The sequence below is a fragment of the Phycodurus eques genome, chromosome 22, assembly GCF_024500275.1.
Source record: "Phycodurus eques isolate BA_2022a chromosome 22, UOR_Pequ_1.1, whole genome shotgun sequence".
In the NCBI taxonomy this organism is placed as follows: Eukaryota; Metazoa; Chordata; class Actinopteri; order Syngnathiformes; family Syngnathidae; genus Phycodurus; species Phycodurus eques.
The window spans coordinates 6,445,335-6,465,000 of record NC_084546.1 but is presented as its reverse complement, the minus strand read 5'-3'; the positions used below and the strand labels follow the sequence as shown (position 1 = coordinate 6,465,000).

Genomic DNA, 19,666 nt, shown 5'->3' with positions numbered 1-19,666 from the left:
CATCAAAATACTGTACATATCTGTGTCAAATGTTCCTGTACAAACAATGTTAAACTGCTGTTGGACAATGGTTCTCCAGCGCGTAACAGACGGTGACCATCTTATCCAAAAATGTGACTTCTTCACGGTCACATGGTAGCGTCATGTCCACGGGCACGGCCGCTTTTAAGAGTTTATACTTGCGGTGCATACTTCCGAGGAGCGTTCCGATGTGCTCTATCAGGTGGGCGGTCTCTCCCAAGTTCTTCTCAGCGAGATGACAATCGGTGTGGGCAAAGGTCGCCACGTCGACCTCGGCACAAAACAAGCCGCCGCTTTGGTCAGCGTCGAAACCGACCGCCAAGATGACGTCACCTGGCAACAACTTATTTAGGAAGCCACTTTTCACCAACATGTTCTTGGCACCCGTAAATCCATCGCACCCCTTTGATATGAAACCAACAAATCCACTGGGTGTGACGGCAATTAAATACTTTACGGCATAATCGCTGGGGACCATTTGGTGTTCTTTGTGACGTGACGATTTTTGAGCCAACACTTTCAAACAGTCAACGACGGCAACGGCTTTGCGTCCGAAGGCCTCGACAAACTGTTGGGGCATCGTCCTTTGTAAAGTATTTCTGTCGGGCCACGTAATGGAAGGCCTCAGGTTTGTGTACAGAAACGAAACGGTGTCCTGAAACGTCCTGTCCACGCTGCCTGTAGAGATGCCAAAAATGTGGCCGAGGTGCTGGGCGGGCAAATCCAGCCGGAGGCGCATGAAGGTCAGCAGGAGGACTTGGAAGGGACTGAGTTTGCTCTCCTGGGCTGACATGAGAGGCAACAAAAAACAGAAAAAGTGCATGAAAGAGCCCACGCTTGGCATACCTGTGTAATATTCCACTTTGTTGTCGTCGTCTTCGAAGAAGCCGTCCGGCATCTTGAAGGCATCGAGCTCGCGTCTGAGCTGCCTGTTCTCCTCCACCAGGCGGCTGACTTCCGCAGCCCTCTGGATGCAAAAGTCGCATTCCATCTGGCCCGCTTCCTGTTTGACCACTTGGATCAGCTTCTCTTCTTGCTTGACTCCCTTGGCTCCAATTCCACAGCCCTCTCCACCGCATTCCGTTTGCCCCGTTGGTTTTACTTCCCATTTGACTATTTCATATGACTCCTCTTCCTGTTTGACATTCCACGTTGCCGCTTCCTTGCACTGCATCGGCTCTTCCGCACTTGACCCCTGCCCCTCCTGGATGCGCTTGCTCCGTAGAGCCAACTTCTGACTTTTCGCCGAACGCGGGGTGTCACCGTTTTCATTCTCTGTGTGGCCCATATGCAGGGTCGGCGCCCAGTCCGGGTCGTTCTCCATCATTTCATACGCCGGCTTCCCTGCAAGCGAGCAAGCACAATTGCATCACATTTTCTACTGACATTTCAAAACACCTCAACCAGGCTGGATTTACATTACAGGGTTTTAGTGACCCAATACAGATTTTTTTTTTGCTCTGATGTGACATGGTTTGCATATATGTCGTGACAGAATAGTTATAAAAATATACATGGAATCGGATGTCTTCAGATCAGAATTGGGCCTGTTCCAAATGTGGTTACAAATCTGATACACATTGGACTTGTGTGTGAAGACGTGGATCCGACATACTCTATCAATGCAAGCTTGACGTCATCGAAATACAATAATTTATGTTATCGATTAATTTGTCAGGGCAATTTTTATTTATTTTTTGGGGGGGCGGGGGTCGCTTTTGTAGTGCCTCGCTCACACTAACAACATGGCTGTGAACAAAGGAGCTAGTTTTAAAAAGCACGAGGGTTAGAGAGCGAGTGAGGGTGACCAATTTTGTGATTTTGTCATTAGGCGACTTTTCTGACCTCTCTAAAACTGTAAAAACAATTTAGAAAGTCAAATTTGGTTTACTGGACGCAACGTAATTTAAGCTGCACACACTATAAATAAAAAAAAAAAAAAAAAAAAATATGACCTTGGTTTACAAGCTGCATATATTACACACATATACGAGAAAAATCTAACACAATAAACAAAATTACTGCTGCTTGCAAAATGAAAACAGCACTAATTCAGGCCATCTGCACTTCTTGCCTCTGAAGGCCTTTGTCGTCTTCTTGCAGCGAGAAAGTTCTCCACGCTGCTTCCTCCAACGTCGTATCATAGATTCATTTACTCCAAGCTCGTGCGCAGCGGATCGATTGCCCTTTTCGATTGCCAGGTCGATCGCCTTCAGCTTGAAGGCCGCAATGTAGGCAGTACGTCGCGTCTTCGGCATGATGAGGTGCTTGTTCAGGTCTGAATACCGATCTGAATGCTTCAATCTGTGCGGATTTGATTTAAAAATGTCAACAGTTAACATTTGAACATGACTCATGGGGAAAAAAATTATAATCATGAAAAGATTAGACGATTTTGGTGAGTTCAAGAGCAGCTAAGCCTGGCATTAGGAAAAACCGCACATAACCCGCAACAATTAAAGCTGGGGGAAAAAGTCGCCATTTCTAATTCGAACTTGACTGTCGGCATTCAATCGGAATTGGGCACTTGGTTCTGCAGTTTAACATAAAAGTTAAACCTAACATGCTGGTATACGCCACTCACTGGATAGTATTCTCCAAAAATGTGGTACCACTAGTGGTGCACATGCACCCTCTCGTGGTACGGAAAAGAATCACTGAATTAAATGTTCAAACTGTGCATAATGTTACATTGGCTTCAACTTTAAAAAAAAAAATGCAGTACAATTGACGCATTTAACCATTTTGAAACATTTGTCATCAAACATTTCGGGGCACTTCTTAGTTAAATGTGTAACACATTTGATATGAATCATTATTGATGTTTTGTTCTGTACTTAAGCGCAGCGTGAATGTTTTGTGCATAATGTTCCAGTCACTTCATTTTTTTTAAATCCAGTACAGTATTGGTCCCACGAGGGGAATTAAATGCAACCCGTATATGAAATATAGAAAATATATACAAGCCAATTTAACCGCTGTCACCGTGCTAAAAACAACGGCGACCGTACAGTATTTACCTTTGTGGAAATGTCGACAGCAGACGAACATGAACGGCGTTATCTTGTCAAAGGTTATGTCATTGCGTCGGACGGCGGCGACCCAAGCCGACCGACGCCTGCTGGAGATCTCCCTCATCTGCGGCCCGTGGCTTTTTTTCCAAGTGGGGAAGGTGAAAAATCTCGACCCGTTGTCGAGTTTCCTGCCGCGGCTGTCGTGCGACTTGTTGCTGCAGCCTACGACACAACATATGCGAACCATAACCGATTCAGAACACGATTCAACACGGAGAGGTTTTTATCTTGTTGATTATTTTCGTCTTCTTCTTCTTCTTCTTCTTCTTCTTCTTCTTCTTCATCAACCCGGCAGATCAGACACTTGTGTTTTTACTCACTGCTGTCGTCTATTGCGACTCCGTGATATTGCTTCCACGTGCTTCATATGTTTCCCCCCAAAAATATCGTCAGATAAAAATACATCCTCAAGTGAAGGACAGATCAAGTACACTAACGAAGTATTTTACTTTCGTTCTTCTGACCACTGCATAGATGTGTTTTTCATATATACTGAAAAATATTTACTGTAATAAAGACCACTGACTGCGTGCATTATTTACGCCAAAAGACAGGTGGCGGTCACGCACTGAAACTACCACTTGCCATAAAACCACCGAAGAAGATTCTCCCAATGTAAACATTGCGAAAACGTCTCTTGTTTCCAAACATCCCATTTCGGCGTGTTTTGCCACTGTCCGTGTCAGAGAATGGACTTGGAAAACATCCAACCATATTACTTCGGAGATATCAGTGCGTATAAGCGTACATCGCAATGTTGTGCATGGTTGTCTGGAATATTTGTAGTATGTGTCAAGGAGAAGCTAACGTGCTAAGATTGTATGTTTGCATAGGTCAGTGCAGAATATTTACGTGACAAACATTTGTTATTTTAGGCGGAAAAAGTTGGATTCTTTTCATCATTCATTTCATCAACCTATCAGGCTGCAACCACCCTCTCTTTCATTCATAGTTTGACCTGTTCCCTGCAGGCTGCTGGTCCGAGAGAACCGAGGTCCACAAGGCGGCGTCGCTCGGTCAGGCTTCCCATCTGCAGCACCTCATCCAGTGCGGCGCATCTGTCAACATCGTGGCCGTGGACTCCATCACTCCTCTGCACGAGGCCTGCCTGCGCGGACAGGCGCAGTGCGCCCGGTTGCTTCTGGACGCCGGAGCACAGGTGACCACAAGCCACAGTGAAGCAGGTACAAAGTACAGCCCTCTCTGTTCTTACGTCCTCTGGTTGATTTGAGGTGGATGCGAGGAATGTGGACGGCAGCACCCCGCTGTGTGAGGCCTGCTCTGTGGGCAGTTTGGAGTGTGTGAGGCTCTTGCTGGAGCGAGGCGCCAAGGCCAACCCTGCCCTCACCTCTCGCACTGCCTCACCCCTCCATGAGGCCTGCATGGGAGGCAAGTGCTTTTACTGTACTGTAGTCGCACAATTTTGGCATCCACTCAAAACGGCGCTGTGCCTGAATTAATCACAGGGTGCAATGTCTGCTTCTGTAGACCTCAAATCCAAATAAAATTTTATTTGCAGGCAACTCGGACTGCGTGAAGCTCCTGATTGCTGAGGGCGCCTGTCTGGAGGCCTACGACCTTTACTACGGGACCCCGCTGCATGTAGCCTGTGCTAACCAACACACGCGCTGTGTGAAAGAGCTTCTAAATGCTGGTGAGTGTCACATGGGACATTTTACCCACCCCGTCGTCAAGGAAATATTACAATTGTTAAAAATGACATGCTCAACCTTTGCACTAGTCAAAATGTATCCCTCGTGACATCTTCTGGTATATTACTATTTCAGCTGAGTGTACATTGAATTTCCCCTTGAGAGATGACATTTAGGAAAAAATAAAATATTAAAATGAAATTCTGCATTACTTCATTCGACTCTTCTAATAATGCCGTGCAGGTGCCAAAGTGAACGCGGCCCGGCTGCACCAGACGGCGCTGCACCACGCCGCAAAGAGCGCGCAAGTGGAACTGATCGAGACCCTCGTGGACTTCGGCGCCAACATTTACGCCCGGGATAAACACAACAAGAAACCCGTCGACTACGCCACGCCGGACTCTCCGGCTGCAGCTTGCCTGCGCTCTCACGAGGGTACGACTGCGTTTAATGTATCAAGAAACCTTGTAGTAGCACAAAGTTGCCAGATGATGGCGCACAAGGATCATTTTAGAGTCAGCATCTAACAAGAAGTAGATTAAAATGTTTGTAACTGCAAACAGATTTTTAAATTATTATTTTTATTTTGGAAAGCTAACAAATGATTGCTATTGTATTTAAGTCGCTCTTCTTTCTTGCAGCCATTCCCATGAGCCTCCAGCAACTCTGCAGGTTGGCAGTGCGACAGAAGCTGGGCACCAGGGCTCTGAAGGTTGTAGTTCAACTCCAGTTACCAAAACTCATTATCAGCTACCTCTGTTATCAGTGATTTGATGCCTGAAGAGGATTCGGATGATTGTCTTAACAAAAAACAAAACAAAAACCAACAACAAAAAAGACTGGAAAGTCATAAAAAAACACAAAAAACAATACAAAAGGCGCTGCATTAATTTAGTAGACGCACATTTTAGAAAACAATCTCTTAATACAATTTTTAACATTCACATGGACCATGTCTTATAAAGGTATGTGTTTTTAAAAAAAAATTCTGTTTACTTGATGAATTTATTTTAGTCAGAAATGCACTTTTTACCAGATTTAGCTATGCGCTAGTACGCTTGAAGAATACACAATACAACACAAACTTCCATATATGGTTGCCAGTTGCATTTGCGCATATTCATTTCAAAATAAATATTATTTTGTGGGGGAAGATCGAGAGGTATTTGAGATGTGAGTGGTTAATTGGGTGTCTGGTAAAGTGGAGGCCACTATTTGAGGAAATAATCTAATACACATACATGAAGCACATAAAAACACATTTTCTCAAATAGTGGCATTTATTTACTTAAGTCCACTGATTACCAGGTGTCCATTGTTCATAAATGCACTTTAATGTGAAATAATACTGTATAACATTATTATATTTTTGCCCAAAAAATGCTTAATTAAAATATGAATTATAGTGTACACTGTATAGATAATGTACAGGTGATTAATTATGGCATGGTCTGGTGGTGCGAAGGCCACTATTTGAGGAAGTACCTACACGTGCGTAATCCATTTCCACACGTAAAATATAAAAACAAGACATCTCATCATATTTATTTACTTGGGGAAGACCTTTATCATTTCAATGACATTTTTGTTTTTTTTGCCTCTACTTCGATAACGATAATTCATTAAAAATGCCTTTTGTAATGTATGCATTAGGGGGGGAAAAAAACACAAGGTGTCTTAATTGAGTTGCCCCCCCACAACATTGTTTGAAACATTTTTACAGTATATACTGTATGGATTACAATAAATAGAATATATGAACATTTACTTGTGATTTATTTGGGCACTTCATCTCGTAGAGCAGAGGCCATTATGTGAGCAAATACGTTTCTGGCATTTCAACATGCAAAACACAGATCAGATCATAAAAAACATGAACATTAAAATACTAATAATGTACATACAAAACATAAGCGGACTAAACTGTTCATATTCAAATTCCCATTCAGCCTAAGTAGACATACAAAAAGCGTAACATGAAAAAAAATGCGCCATGTTTAATTTAGTGTCGGAGACAATAGGTGCCGGTGTTGTGGTATGTATATTCTGAAGGCTTTGTCCAAATAAGAGACACAGATGTTCCCCAGATGCTTCACTTTGTTTGGTACACTACATTTAAACATATAGTTAGCAGCCACACTTGTCTTTATGCTCCAAAAGACAACGGCGTGAGTTATTTTTAGCAATGCGGGCAGGAAGTTGTTTACAAATTCCCGAAGCGCCTCGGCCGTGTCTTGATCGTTGTCCTTGTTGGCGTTACCTCCTTCGGCGTGTTTCATAACCAGCCCATCTAGGCCACCGTTTATCATAGTGTTGAACTGCAAGACAATTCAGGACACGAGATATTTGCTGGTATTTAGGTAACGGCTCTATGTTTAGCTCCTCCTGTTTCTCCTCAGTTTAATCTTTTACTGTCGTCCGTCTGCCAAGTGACTTTAGGATTTAGGTGTTTCTGCTTGAGTTCCAATCATAACTGACTCAAGATGCTTGAGGTAGCTGGGTTCAAGGCCCTTTGTTGGTTATTATTTATGGTAATAAACAGAATACCAGTCAAAATGCCTTAAAAAGACACAGATTGGCTGGTGCGCATCAACCCATTATCAATCCCGCTGATCTGAACTCGTCATGTGTATAAAAGCCCTCAGAATTCATTTCTTACTTTCCAGTCAATGAGCAAGACTAAAGAGCTGTTAAAAGATGTCCGGGACAGGATTGTAGACCTGAGACCTGAACCAGGCAGGAATGCTTGACTAAACCATCCGCAAAAAAGCTCGGTGAAATGGTGGCACGATTATTGACACTATTATTCCGAAGTGGAAGACGCACCGAATGATCATCAATTGCCCTCGGTCTGGCGCTCCGTGCTCGATCTTGCCTTGTGATGGAGGATCTAGAGAAAGGTAAGGGAGGGACTTGTTCATCAGCACCCCAATCACCCACAAAACAGTTGGGAACGCACTGTGTTGCAATGGAGTGAAATCTTACAGTGCCCCAAAGGTCCCCTTAAGATGTCCAGTGGACCCCACAAGCGCAAATGTGAGCTTTGGAACATTGACTGATGACTGATGTTTAATGTTTAATTAATTTCTATCCGTACCCACAGAGCCCTTAAGACTTGTTAAAGGCGGAAAATGTGCGTGCTAAAAATCCGAGGCGGCTAAGAGGCAAGGCATCTGTGGAATTTCGATGGTCCGAGGTGAAAAATGGTTCTCACTCCAAAATTGGAGCGAGAGCAGGCATTTTTTTGGGAGGGGGGTTAACATTCCCTTTGATTGAGGAATGCCTCAGAGTCAAGAGGTTCGGATCTCGGCTCACGTCTTCATATTCGGGTTATTGAAGACTCTGAATTGTCCATGCGGGTGGCTGGCGACCGGTCCAGGGTGGACCACGCCTCTCGCCCCAAAGTCAGTCAGGATAGGCTCCAGCTCACGTGCCCTCAGCTAAGTTGGAGTTCAAACTTTTGGGCTTGAGAAATAGGATTTCAGAACATTCAGACATGTTCTACTATTCAGGTAAGTAAAATTATATGGAACTAAATAAATAAAATAAAATAAATCAAAAATTCATCATGAATTAAAAGAAAAGTCAAATGCCCACCTCAAGTCTGCATTGAGTTTGTAATGCGCATTACCCCCACCTGCAGGACATGTACGGTAGTCCCTCGTTTATCAGGTCTTACATTCCGGAATCGCAGAAAATCCACAAAGTAATGACATTATATGTATGTGTACATATTTTAAAGCTTTATACATGATAATACCAATGCAAAATATGCATGTGTGATGCAAGTTTTATTTCTGTCCACTAGGGGTCACTGTCCTCATGTTCTAAACTATACTGTTTGTGTCTTTGAGTGTTTGTGGCTTTAAAAGGCAGGGCTTGGCCCGCTACGTGACGTGTCTTGAGTTGGCTGGCTAACCCGTTGACCGGCTCGCACTTATTGTTACACGCAAAATCTTGCAATATCGTGAAAAATCAGCGATACGAAACTAGGTGCGTACGATTTTAAAAAATCTCTCATTCGGTGAGACCGCACAAAGTGAAGGGGCGATGTGGCGAGCGACGACTGTAAAGCATTGTTTTTTTCCTTGATAGAAAGATGAAAAACATTCAGGGGAACTTGTATGTACACGCAACACGTTTTGAAGTTAAGCAGATCGCCCGCATGTATGTATTAAGCTGAACTGCAGGACTTCAGGGTGGGTTTTGCTGCCAAGTCAGTCTTGTAAACACAAGGCCTGGAACACTATGCACCAGCCACCCTGCAGGAGTTTACCCACTCATGTACAGCAGTTTAAAACCTCATTTAAATGCATGCCTTGCGAAAGCATAAAGAAAAGTTGACACTTTTAACATGTTTTCTTACTTACAGTGTCTTAACTTAAAGCTACTGTAATGCTGTTTTTTTTTTCTTCCCAGGGGCCTGCTGTGCTTTGAGAAGTAAGCGTGAAGTAAGTTGCGGTTATGTCACATTTATGTAACTACACGTGCACACCCTGGTCCTTGTTACCTTTAGGTTGCATGCCGTGTGGATTTTGTGGGCACATGATCCTGCACAGTGTCAATTTAGAGTATATATTTTTTTAAACCTATGGGAACCATTACAGTGTGTAATTATCACTGAAGAAAAAAGAAGGGATCAATTCTTAATATCCACGAATCTCCACTTTTTTATTTAAGCGCACAGGCAGCAAGGATGGTGAAAAGTATATTTTCAAATGATACTGCATATTAAATACTGCATTTATAAAAAGTAAGAAATGATTCTCACAATATTATGATTGTTTTCATAATTCTTGTAAAAAAAAAAAAACCTTATTTTTGAAATATTAAGATTTTGTATTATGTTTCCCTCAATTATTTTTCAAGTAAAATAAAATTTAAAAGAAATTACTAAATGCTTGTAAAAAATACAAGCTATTTCTCATTTGACAAGGCAAAACAATTGTTTATTATATATGTTTATTAAATTATGGATGGCTTCATTCTCTTATTTAGATTTTTTTCCTCCTAAGATTGTAGTAATTTTAATATTTTTCCACCAAAAATTACTTCATTCTCAATATTCAGACGTTTAACTTAATAGTTATACAGCACCTTTCAAAGAACCCAGGATGCTTTTGTAAAAATGACTTTATTCCCATTATTACTTTTTCCCCCGCCCGTAACATGATGACTTCACAATCGTAATAATAAGAATTTTTCTCTTGTAAATTTACAAAGTTATTCCAAAAATACAATGTTATTCTGGTACTATTATGCCTTTTTTCCTTCGAACCCCCCCATGACTTTATTCTTGTAGCGTTATCACTGATTCCCAGATGAAAATCTAACTATTTATAGCGTAAAAAATAAAATATACCCTACACATTGGTAATTTTATTACAAATAAAAATTTAAATATTAGCATGTTCTTAAACACTCCTTCATATATGTAAAAACTCAATAATGAATGCAATGTCGGTTGCTCCCTCTGACCAGTAGGCGGTGCTACATTAAAGCGAATCCTTTAATCCACGTGACCACACAGTAGGTGTCATCAGCCAGCGTGCCCGGGGGTCAAAGAGAAAACAAGCTTCTGTAAAATGTGGCCTGCTGATTTTACATGCAACTGTTAGGAAACGCAACTAGGAGGTCTTCCTTAGTGCACCATAAACTGGGAAGCGAGGGGGGCCGCGTTAGGGGGGGGTGGGGGGGGGGGGAATGGGTGTCATATCTTGGCAGAGCGCAAAGAGCAGATCGCTTGTGTTGATTCGAGGCCCTGCACAGACAGGAACCGGGAGGCTTTTGTTTGGGAATCATGAGATAAACAGTGAGCTGAATGCCGTGATGGTCCACTGCTACGCACTCGACTACCCCCCGCTCTCGAAATGAGCTGCAGATGTGCACAACACACTCAAAAGTGACTCATTTTCATATACATGCTCATACAGTTGCCTGCAGAAGACGTTCTAACATGCACATCTTTTGCCCAGTAACATAGTTGCCCAAGTCAGATTTAAAGGTTTTTGGTAAACAAGAAAAAACTAATTTAAAAAACAAGAAGAGTCCAGTTGCCTTGATTTAATCTTTGTGTATTACCCTCACCTGGATGACTGAGAATCCATACAGACATAAAGAAAAAGCACTTTGCTATTTTTTATTGATATTGTGACAGTTTAAAATGACTTAGGCAATGATGCTACTTGGCTAACGACGTGACGTTCACACGTATAATTTACGTAGGACTTTCTCTAACCCACACAGTGTAAAACTAGACATACTGTACCTTGATTTATGAGTTGAATTTATTCCGAAACCAAGCTCTTAACTTAATTTACTTGTGTATTGTTAGCCTACGAGGATAATTGCCTTTGCCATTTTTAATTTACGATCACAATAGCAATAAAAAAATATATATATCAATGTACTTGCTGAAAATAGTTTTTTCTTCATGCCTGTAGATTCTCAGTCATTCAGGTTAAGGTTCAGGTTTTTTTCTTATTTTCCAAAATTATTCAAAATGACATAAGTATGCTCTTTGTCTAACGACATCAAATAAATGTTCCCAATTTAAATGATCAATTTTGTTTTTTCAACAACAAAAAACATTTTTGCGAGAATATAGTACTATTTTTTTTCGAGGCTAAAGGCATATTTTCCAGATCAAAAGGCATATTAAGAGAATAAAGTTGCAGTTTTCATATTCACTTGTTAAGATAGGACTTTAACTTAACATATTTCAACTTTATCTTGGAAAAATATGACTTTATTCTTGTCGGCTTACCACTTTTTATCCTGAAAAAATATGTCTTTGTCATGTGAAGATTTGACTTTTTTTTTTTTTTTCCTGGAGAAATATGACTTTATTCTCATAACATGACAACTTTGTTTCCTCAAAAAAAAAACATCTGAATTTGCTATTGTCACGACAGTTTTTTTTTTTTTTTTTTTTGTGTGTTGAAAATAGGCTACTCTTCTTTTTTAATTTTTTTTATTTCCGATGGCATTTAGGAGTACATGTGGTAGTTATGTTTAATTGCTGTTAGGATTATGAATTGAAAAAAGTTGAGAACCTCTTGGTCTCGAGGCTCTTTCACCCATCCGCTTTTCAGCGAGTAAGAAAAAAAAAAAAATTCACGTGTGTCTAGTCTGGATGACAACGCCCCAGGGTTAACACCCACGCGCGCACACACACGTTTAGGGGACATGCGGCTCGATGACTAAGCCATCTGGTTGTATTTTTTGAAGGGAGTCCCCCCCCTGTTCCGGAGTTGGCCAGTCTGCAGTGCAAATGAAAAAGTCTCCAGAAAAAAAAACAAAAAAACTCTGTCTGCAGACTCTTTTCAATGTCTGTGTGTAGCGCTGTAGTGCTAGTGACGCATGCTGGCTCAGCAAACCTGCTTGGTTCTCTATGTCCCAGGAATGGACTTTTCTTGTGCTGTTCTCACAAATAATATACAGTGCCGAAATAATGATTCAATTAAAATGTATTTAGCAAATTAAAGTTGCATAAAGATACCTAAATATATGTTTAAGAACTAACAGTTATTAAAGATTAAATGTATTGAACTTAAATGTTAAATATCACAGAATTGTACATATGCAGTGATTATTTTGCCTACCACGCGAGGGAGCCTGTGTACTACTTATGACATCTTGAGTTGGGCATCGTTTAAATTTGAGTGATTCCAGTCCGATTCCTGTTCCTCATTTCGATTCCGGTTCCAAATGATTTTCGATTTTGATTCTTGTAGGGGGCTGGGTCAAAAAAGTTTGCATGGTTTGCAACTCGAGGTAGATGTGCTAACCACTAATTCCACTGTGCTACCTGTGTTAAAGTATCTACTGTTTGTCTGTGTTTTTACAAAGTAATGAAGAAGAAGAAGAAAAAAAGAAGAAGAAAAGAAGAAGAAGAAGGAGAAGGTATAAGCTCTGAGGAACACCACTTTGATATATATATATATATATATATATATATATATTGTTTATCATCAATTGAGATTTATTACAATCTGGTAAATATTACTTAATGTTGCCGGATGCCAGGAGGTGTTCAACGGTATGAGGTTTTGGTTCTTTAAAAATCTGTATTATGGTACTATGATATGGAAGCGAATTGGTGGAAAAATATATGGGGACCAACATGGGACCGTGAGGAGCGCCACATTTTTTGGTGGAGTTCTGGAAAATAATCAGTCCTGTAACTTTCTCAAAAACTATTGCTACGATTGAAGCTTGCAAATGTTGCATATATGGCTAAATCCGAAAATGGGTCTCACTAATTAAACAACTACAAATGTTGCCACATGAAACATTTACTCCATGGTGTGTGAGTACTGATGTATAGTAAATGTACCCACTGGTGGTACTCCTGCGATCTCGTCCGTGCAATTACTAAAATCCCCAACAGTACTTTCTGAATGTACTGGGAGATAGAAGTACATTGCTGAGTGCAAGTACAGAATGTTTTGCAGGTAGTCCTGTTGCATCTCAATGACGTGCTGGAATTTTCGCTCCGCTTACCCGATGGGAAAAAAGTAAAGTATGTTAGTAGAGGGAAGGGCGGGGATGTAGGTTGGTGTGTCAAGGTCGTAAAATCCCCAACATGTTCATTAACTTACATAAAGCCTTGTTTATTGTCCTGTTCGTCGCTTCTGATTGGCTAGTGGCGCGTCGGTACAAACATAGTTTCAGTAAACACTATAATTCATGTTTGCTACACAATGTTTGACGATAGTACATAACATCAATTTGACAATCGTTAGATAACTTGTTGGCAAGATTTCTGATACACACCATTAACACAAGAAGACTTTTCAGGTATGTAGGCTTTACTTGAGTAGAGTACAGTGATACCTTGAGTTACAATTTTAATTCCTTCCCAGACCATGCTCAAAACTCAATTCACTCTTATCTCAAATCAATTTTCCCCACTGAAAAGAACAAAAATGCTATGAATCTGTAGCTTAGTGACCTGAAAATATACACATTTCTACTTTCCTACAAGCCATTTTATTACATTATTGTACATAGCTACTCTCACTTTTAAAATGCATACACTGTGTTGCAAAGGACTATCTTTAGTTGGGCACTTAATGTACCTGAAGTTGAGCAACTCACCGTTAGCAGCTGTTAACTTCTACCACTACCATAACATTCCGGACTTTTCTGTGCATCACCTTGAGGAGTTTACCACCCTGCTTTCTCTCAACCCCACAAGGAGCCTCGCTTGCCTGCTGGACCTCGACTGGACTCTTCATGCTGCTGTTTGCTGTCAAGCTGGTGGCCAACGTTAGCGGCTCTGCCGCTAAGAAGGCGTTTATGTGTATGTATGTGTATACGTATATGTTGCATACAAGAAACTGATTGAAATGATGGATCCATCCGTTTCTGCGCGAAACGTTGAACTATATACAACAAAAATATAAAGGTGCTATATTTTTTAAATTCATGCACAGAATATAAGCCTTACACAATAAAAGTCATTATATGAAGCTTTTATTCAGTTTCTACTAACAATTATTATTTAGTTAAAGTAAATTGCATATTTTTGGGTGTGAGAATCCATGCACTCCTAGTCACTTAATTGCTCTATAATTATTCTTGATGACGTCGTGCCTGTCATGTTAAGTGGCTTGCTTTGCTAAAATCAGACTTGGAATAATTTTACCATTTAAATTAAGAAAAAAAAAAACAACAACCTTGTTCGTTTGCATGTGTCATCTTCATCAAAAGTGGGAGTAGAGAAAAGGTCAGATAAGACTTTAATCTTGATCCCACACTGGGTTAATGTACGGCAGCGTCACAGAAGCAGAGACAAATAGATAAAATGTACAAATAAGGTATATACTTTAAGCTAAGTGTATATGGAGTAAAATATGTGCATCAAGTCCTTTGCATTACAGATTTGGCATCAATAAAATCATGACATCTTACACTAATCCCTCTCTGAATCTGCAATTCAACAAGCACACATCAAAGTGGGCGTTATAAAGCTTTGCTGCAGTTTTCAATGACCCCTGTTCTCACAACTCCTGTCTAATAACAGTTTGCAAAGTGGGGGATAAGATTAGACCCAGCCTATCTGCCTGGCGCCTGAGAGGTGCTGAGGGGAATACTTTTACACCTGTGGCTGTCTCGCTCTTTCAACACTGTCATTTGTAAGGTGACATTCATGTTGACAAGAAAAAGCCCCACAATGCCCTCCAAAACAACCTGGGAAGAGTCTGGCCTATGCTCCGAGTTTCATTCACGCTGCCCAAAACAATCAAAACTATTAAAATTAATTAAAAATAAGACATTAAAAGCAGAATATTGTGCTGAAGAAATGTACTTCAGTCAATAGCTTGTTGGAAAGGTGCAATGGAAAAAGGATGCAACGTGAGCAGATAGTCTTGTGAAGCAGCGTGCAGCACATTGCCCAAGGTTATTTTTGTACTCCCTGTTCCCAAAGTGACTGTTAATTTAAAAAAAAAAAAAAAAAAAAAAAAACTCTGTTTGTGGTCACAAGGTCCCTCATTTTTAATATGGGTGGGCCTGTATCCTGCATTCAGCTCATTTGATTTATGCAGCCTCTTGCCTTCTTCTAAGAACAAAGCTAAAACAAGAACTTTTAGTGCTTCACAGTGTCTAAAATGTCATCCTTGCTATGTATTTAGTAGGGGTGTTTGATAAATGGTTTTTTTTCCAAACCGTTACCGGTACAATTGAGTACTCACCGATTGCAGAGTACCGAGACCACTAGTACTTTTGATATCCATCCATTTTCATTCGCGGGCTGCTGGAGCCTATCCCAGCTATCTTCGGGCGGGAGGCGGGTTGCCAGCCAATCGCAGGGCACATAGAAACAAACAACCATTCGCATTCACACCTATGGCCAATTTAGAGTCTTCAATCAACCTACCATGCATGTTTTTGGGATATGGGAGGAAACCGGAGTTAAACCGGAGGAGGATTTACTTAATGTCAGATTTTTTGTATTTATTTTATTTTTTTGCCCAGAGTATCAGTGACTGGTATTGGCAACCTTCACAAGTAGCCCACACTTAGTAATAAGGCCGGAATCAGCCTGATACCGATACCCGGTATCGGTACTCGCCCATCCCTAGTATTTAGGATGACAGTGAATGGATTGTGCTAGTTTTTTGTCTTCATTCATCAAAATCAAAGACAGTATTTTAGATGCTGGAGCCAACTAGTGCAATAAAAAAAGGGCACTAAGATGTGATCCCTGAGGAACATCACATTTTTAAATTCAAATTGTTTATCAATATTTAATGTTGGCTGGCTGCCTGTCTTATATGGTGAATTGCTGTTTATGTATTTATGTGTATGTGTGTAATTTCTTTGGGATAAATAAAGCATCCATCCATCCATGCATCAAGCCATTCATCCATCCGTCCATCCATCATGACAGTGAATGGATTCTACCAATTTTTACCGTAATTAATCAAAAAGTACAGTATTTTTGATACTGGAACCAGCAGTAAAAGAAGGGGACCAAGATGTGATCCCTGAAGAACACCACATTGTCTGATTCAGATGGTTTATCATCAATGGACACAGAGTTGTTCCTATCTGGTAGATCTAACTTAAAACAATGAAGCCAGATGCCAGGAGCTGTAATAAACGAAGAGGTTTTGATTTCTTAAATTAATATTAGGGTACTATATTATGTAGAGACTGGAGCCAATTGCTGCAGTAATAGAAGGGGACCAACATGGGATCTGTGAGGGGCGTATATTTTTTTCGGTGGTGTCCTGAAAAAACATCAGGCCCTTTTAATTTTATAAAAACTATTGAACTGATTGAAGCTTGCTTAAAAAGGTATTGCAATAATATTAATACTATTTTGTGTTATCTTGATAACTGAACTTTGAAAATATGATTGTGTTTTAGAGTCTGTACAAGGATGTCTACAGATCATCAGGGGGCACAACGCAGAAGGAGGCGAGGTAAGGAACAGTTCCTATTGCATAATCTAAGAATGTGCTTCATTGACAATAGTTCATCGGTACAGGTCACATAACAATTTGGCCTCGAGGTAGCTATCCATAAATTGCCTCATCTGTCAGTGTAGTGCATTTCTTGTCATTACTGTCAGTGCTGTAGAGAATGTGGTGTTTTTGATTGACTGACATCTCATGCTATATGTGGTTTTATTGCAATGTGAACATGTCTCGCAAAGAAAATATTTGATTACATGTCAAATGTTTTTTTAGCTTGATGTCATGCTCTTTAAAGGTTGAGTGAATTTTGGCTTAACATGATGGTTAAAGTAACGCGATGTGACAAACTGTATCAACAACCAAGATGTCTTGTGTGTAGGTACAAATGCACAGTCCAATAGAAGGGCTACATAAAACAGGTATCAAAATGTTATTTGCATTAAATGTGGCATTTTTAAAATCTGTATCACACTTTGCTACATTTGAAATATGTTACTGAGTAAAATGTGGTTTTATCATAAAAACGCTAGGAAAAAATGTATACAGAAAATACCCAAAGCATCTAGTAAAATCTCCATGAGAGAAAAATATACGTGACGTGTTGATCAGAAAGCTGTGTTTGCCTGCAGAGACTGAGCTAGCAACAACATTGTAAACAACAAATCTGTGCAAGGATGTTAAGGTGAGTTAAATATTATAATTGTGGCTATTGTATAGTTAGCTAGGATGTTTGTTTAATTTTGCAGAGTGATAGCTAGCTTTTGGAACCTGGCATCTCATAAATATGACTTGAATTAATGTAGCCTAAAGCCAGGAGGTCGACTAAACCAAGATTTTTGTTTTCATTATTCAATTTTATGGTATTTTAGAGCCTCAAGCTAAGTAGTGTAATAATCAAACTGGACTTAGATGTGACCCATGAGGAATGCCACATTTTCTGGAATTTATCACAAATGTATGTTTTGTATGAAACCTGTTATTCACAAACGACGCATCTACTGGAGCTGGAGGCCTTTGAGTGACATTGTGGCTACAAGGAAGCAAGCCTTGGAAGTACCAGAATCGCCAACAAGCAAACTAAATAAGTAATGCAAAATTCAAGTTCAATTGCTGCTTTGATTTAATAGAAAATACAGCAAATAATACTGTAAAGACAGTTTAAGATAGAATTACAGTAGAGCAGGGGAAAGTAGAAACTGTTGTATGCTTGGAGTTGAGTATGACCTGATCCCTTTGATTTGATTTGAAAAGATTTTTTTTCATGATTTGAATAAAAAAAGTGATGGTTTGATGAATCAATATGAGGGTAATTTTAGAGACTGATGCCATTTGGTGTAATAAAAGAAGGGGGAAAAGACTTACTCCCAGAGGAACACCAAATTGTTTGTTAGCTGGATCAATCAAAACTAAGATATATATATATTTTTTTAAATAAAATTTTGCATTGGATTCTATTAAATTGTGCAGGTATACCTAATAAGATGTCCTTTGTCATATTGTTGTCCAAGAAGATGCTTTTTTTTTATGTTGACTATATCTGTCACACATTCATACTCATGTGTGTCACTAGCATGTTGACTAGCTTTTTGATGCCTTTCATCTTGGCTCTTTAAATGGACTAGATGGGTTTCTTCTGGGATACGCCGAGCTGCCACCGCTCTGTTTAGATGGGGCCGTTGCTCACTTGTTTGGTCTTAGTTTTAAACAGCGTCCTCACCCTATTAGCATGTATCCATAAATATCTTTTATAGCACTGGTCCTCCAGAATATTCACCTTTCATCCTGACCTACAGAGACCCTGACGATTGAAAGTTAAATGTAGCACCGCCAACTTGTAGTTTGATACAGCACTTTGGTTCGCTATCTCCTCTGTGCACTCTTCCCCGGTTGTCTGTTACCAGTAGCACAGCTGCAGAGCTTTAATTGATAGACGCGTTTCCCACAGGAAAACGCTTATTCTCACTTTCCACCATGTGAAAACTGGAAAATCAGTGATGGATAAGAGGGTGCTGGGATGGGAACGGGGGAGAGTGTGATTGCTGGAAATGAACCATAACACCGCAGCCCACCGCTAACCCACTTTTAGTACGAATCCAATGGCACATATGTGTTTGTGTGAGGGGTCGAGCTGAAGGGGCACCAGGTTAGCAGCATGAGGTGAAACGAGAGAAGGGGTCAACCAGCTGGGGGTCGTGGAGGCCGTTTATAGTCTTCCAAGTTTTTTCCTACACAAATGCAGTACAGTGTGCGGAAACGTTCAATTGGAGTCAGTTTTCAAAGGATGGCTAAAAAGTGCAGCGGTGACTGCGACTCTCTCACATGCGAGGGCATTACAGTTAGAATGTTTTAAAAACCCATTAAAAATGATCATGATAAACTGCAATTTTTTGCGATACAGTGGGTTTTTGTCTGTGAAAGACATACATTTCACAGAAAATTGTGAACGATGAACCATAATATAGTGGGGGAACCTGTATATTTCGATGTTAGCATTTTTTTCCCCTTGCTGGTTTGCTGGGAGAAATCAAAGATGTGCTAACTCTGAGCATGTTGTTCTACACCTGATAAAACCTGCGTGCACAATGTCACAGTATGCATGAAGGTTTATCAGTTATCATCCAACAAATCAGTGAAGTCCTTCGAGTGCCACATCATAAGCAAATGTGATACGACGATCGAACCAATGGTTGTTATTCGCGTGGATGATTTTTAAAAAATGTGTTTTTATCTTGAGTTGCCAGCAAAAATTTGAGTCACGAATGCTAGATGGCGGCAGCGAACGTCACAACAAGCAGCAGTTTGGCAGATTGTGACTAATTCTTCAAAAAATACGTTAAATGTTAAGTGTACCGAGAGAGAGAAGTAAGAGAGTTAAACCTTCCGAATATTTAACCAAAACAACATTAACTTAGTCATACTATCTTAATGCTAACAGACAAAACACCATGGATGGGCTTACAAATCTACCATCGATGTGATGCTATTTATA

General features: G+C 40.3%; 2 protein-coding genes across 5 annotated transcripts in view; one reads left to right on the top strand and one right to left on the bottom strand.

The window, feature by feature from the left end:
- Positions 1–3,357, bottom strand: part of LOC133397077 (uncharacterized) — a 3,374-nt gene extending 17 nt beyond the window's left edge. Inside the window, exons 1-3 of the mRNA XM_061667540.1 lie at positions 3,042–3,357; positions 2,096–2,325; positions 1–1,365 (exon numbers count right to left, since the gene is read on the bottom strand). The exon at positions 1–1,365 is cut by the window's left edge and continues 17 nt beyond it. Of these exons, the coding sequence (XP_061523524.1) occupies positions 50–1,365; positions 2,096–2,279 (1,500 nt within the window). The 5' untranslated portion in view covers positions 2,280–2,325; positions 3,042–3,357 and the 3' untranslated portion in view covers positions 1–49. The remainder of the gene's footprint in view (positions 1,366–2,095; positions 2,326–3,041) is intronic.
- A 341-nt stretch (positions 3,358–3,698) lies between these two features.
- Positions 3,699–19,666, top strand: part of asb13a.2 (ankyrin repeat and SOCS box containing 13a, tandem duplicate 2) — a 107,429-nt gene continuing 91,461 nt past the window's right edge. Inside the window, exons 1-10 of one of the 4 annotated variants that reach the window (XM_061667546.1) lie at positions 3,699–3,827; positions 4,067–4,254; positions 4,328–4,484; positions 4,615–4,749; positions 4,991–5,182; positions 5,389–5,459; positions 9,167–9,198; positions 12,599–12,652; positions 13,950–14,058; positions 16,628–16,683. In XM_061667546.1, coding sequence (XP_061523530.1) covers positions 3,785–3,827; positions 4,067–4,254; positions 4,328–4,484; positions 4,615–4,749; positions 4,991–5,182; positions 5,389–5,459; positions 9,167–9,184 — 804 coding nt within the window. In that variant the 5' untranslated portion in view covers positions 3,699–3,784 and the 3' untranslated portion in view covers positions 9,185–9,198; positions 12,599–12,652; positions 13,950–14,058; positions 16,628–16,683. Of the gene's footprint in view, positions 3,828–4,066; positions 4,255–4,327; positions 4,485–4,614; positions 4,750–4,990; positions 5,183–5,388; positions 6,578–9,166; positions 9,199–12,598; positions 12,653–13,949; positions 14,059–16,627; positions 17,933–19,666 lie in introns of those variants that run through there. The other 3 variants (XM_061667544.1, XM_061667545.1, XM_061667543.1) reach the window with 3 other exon arrangements.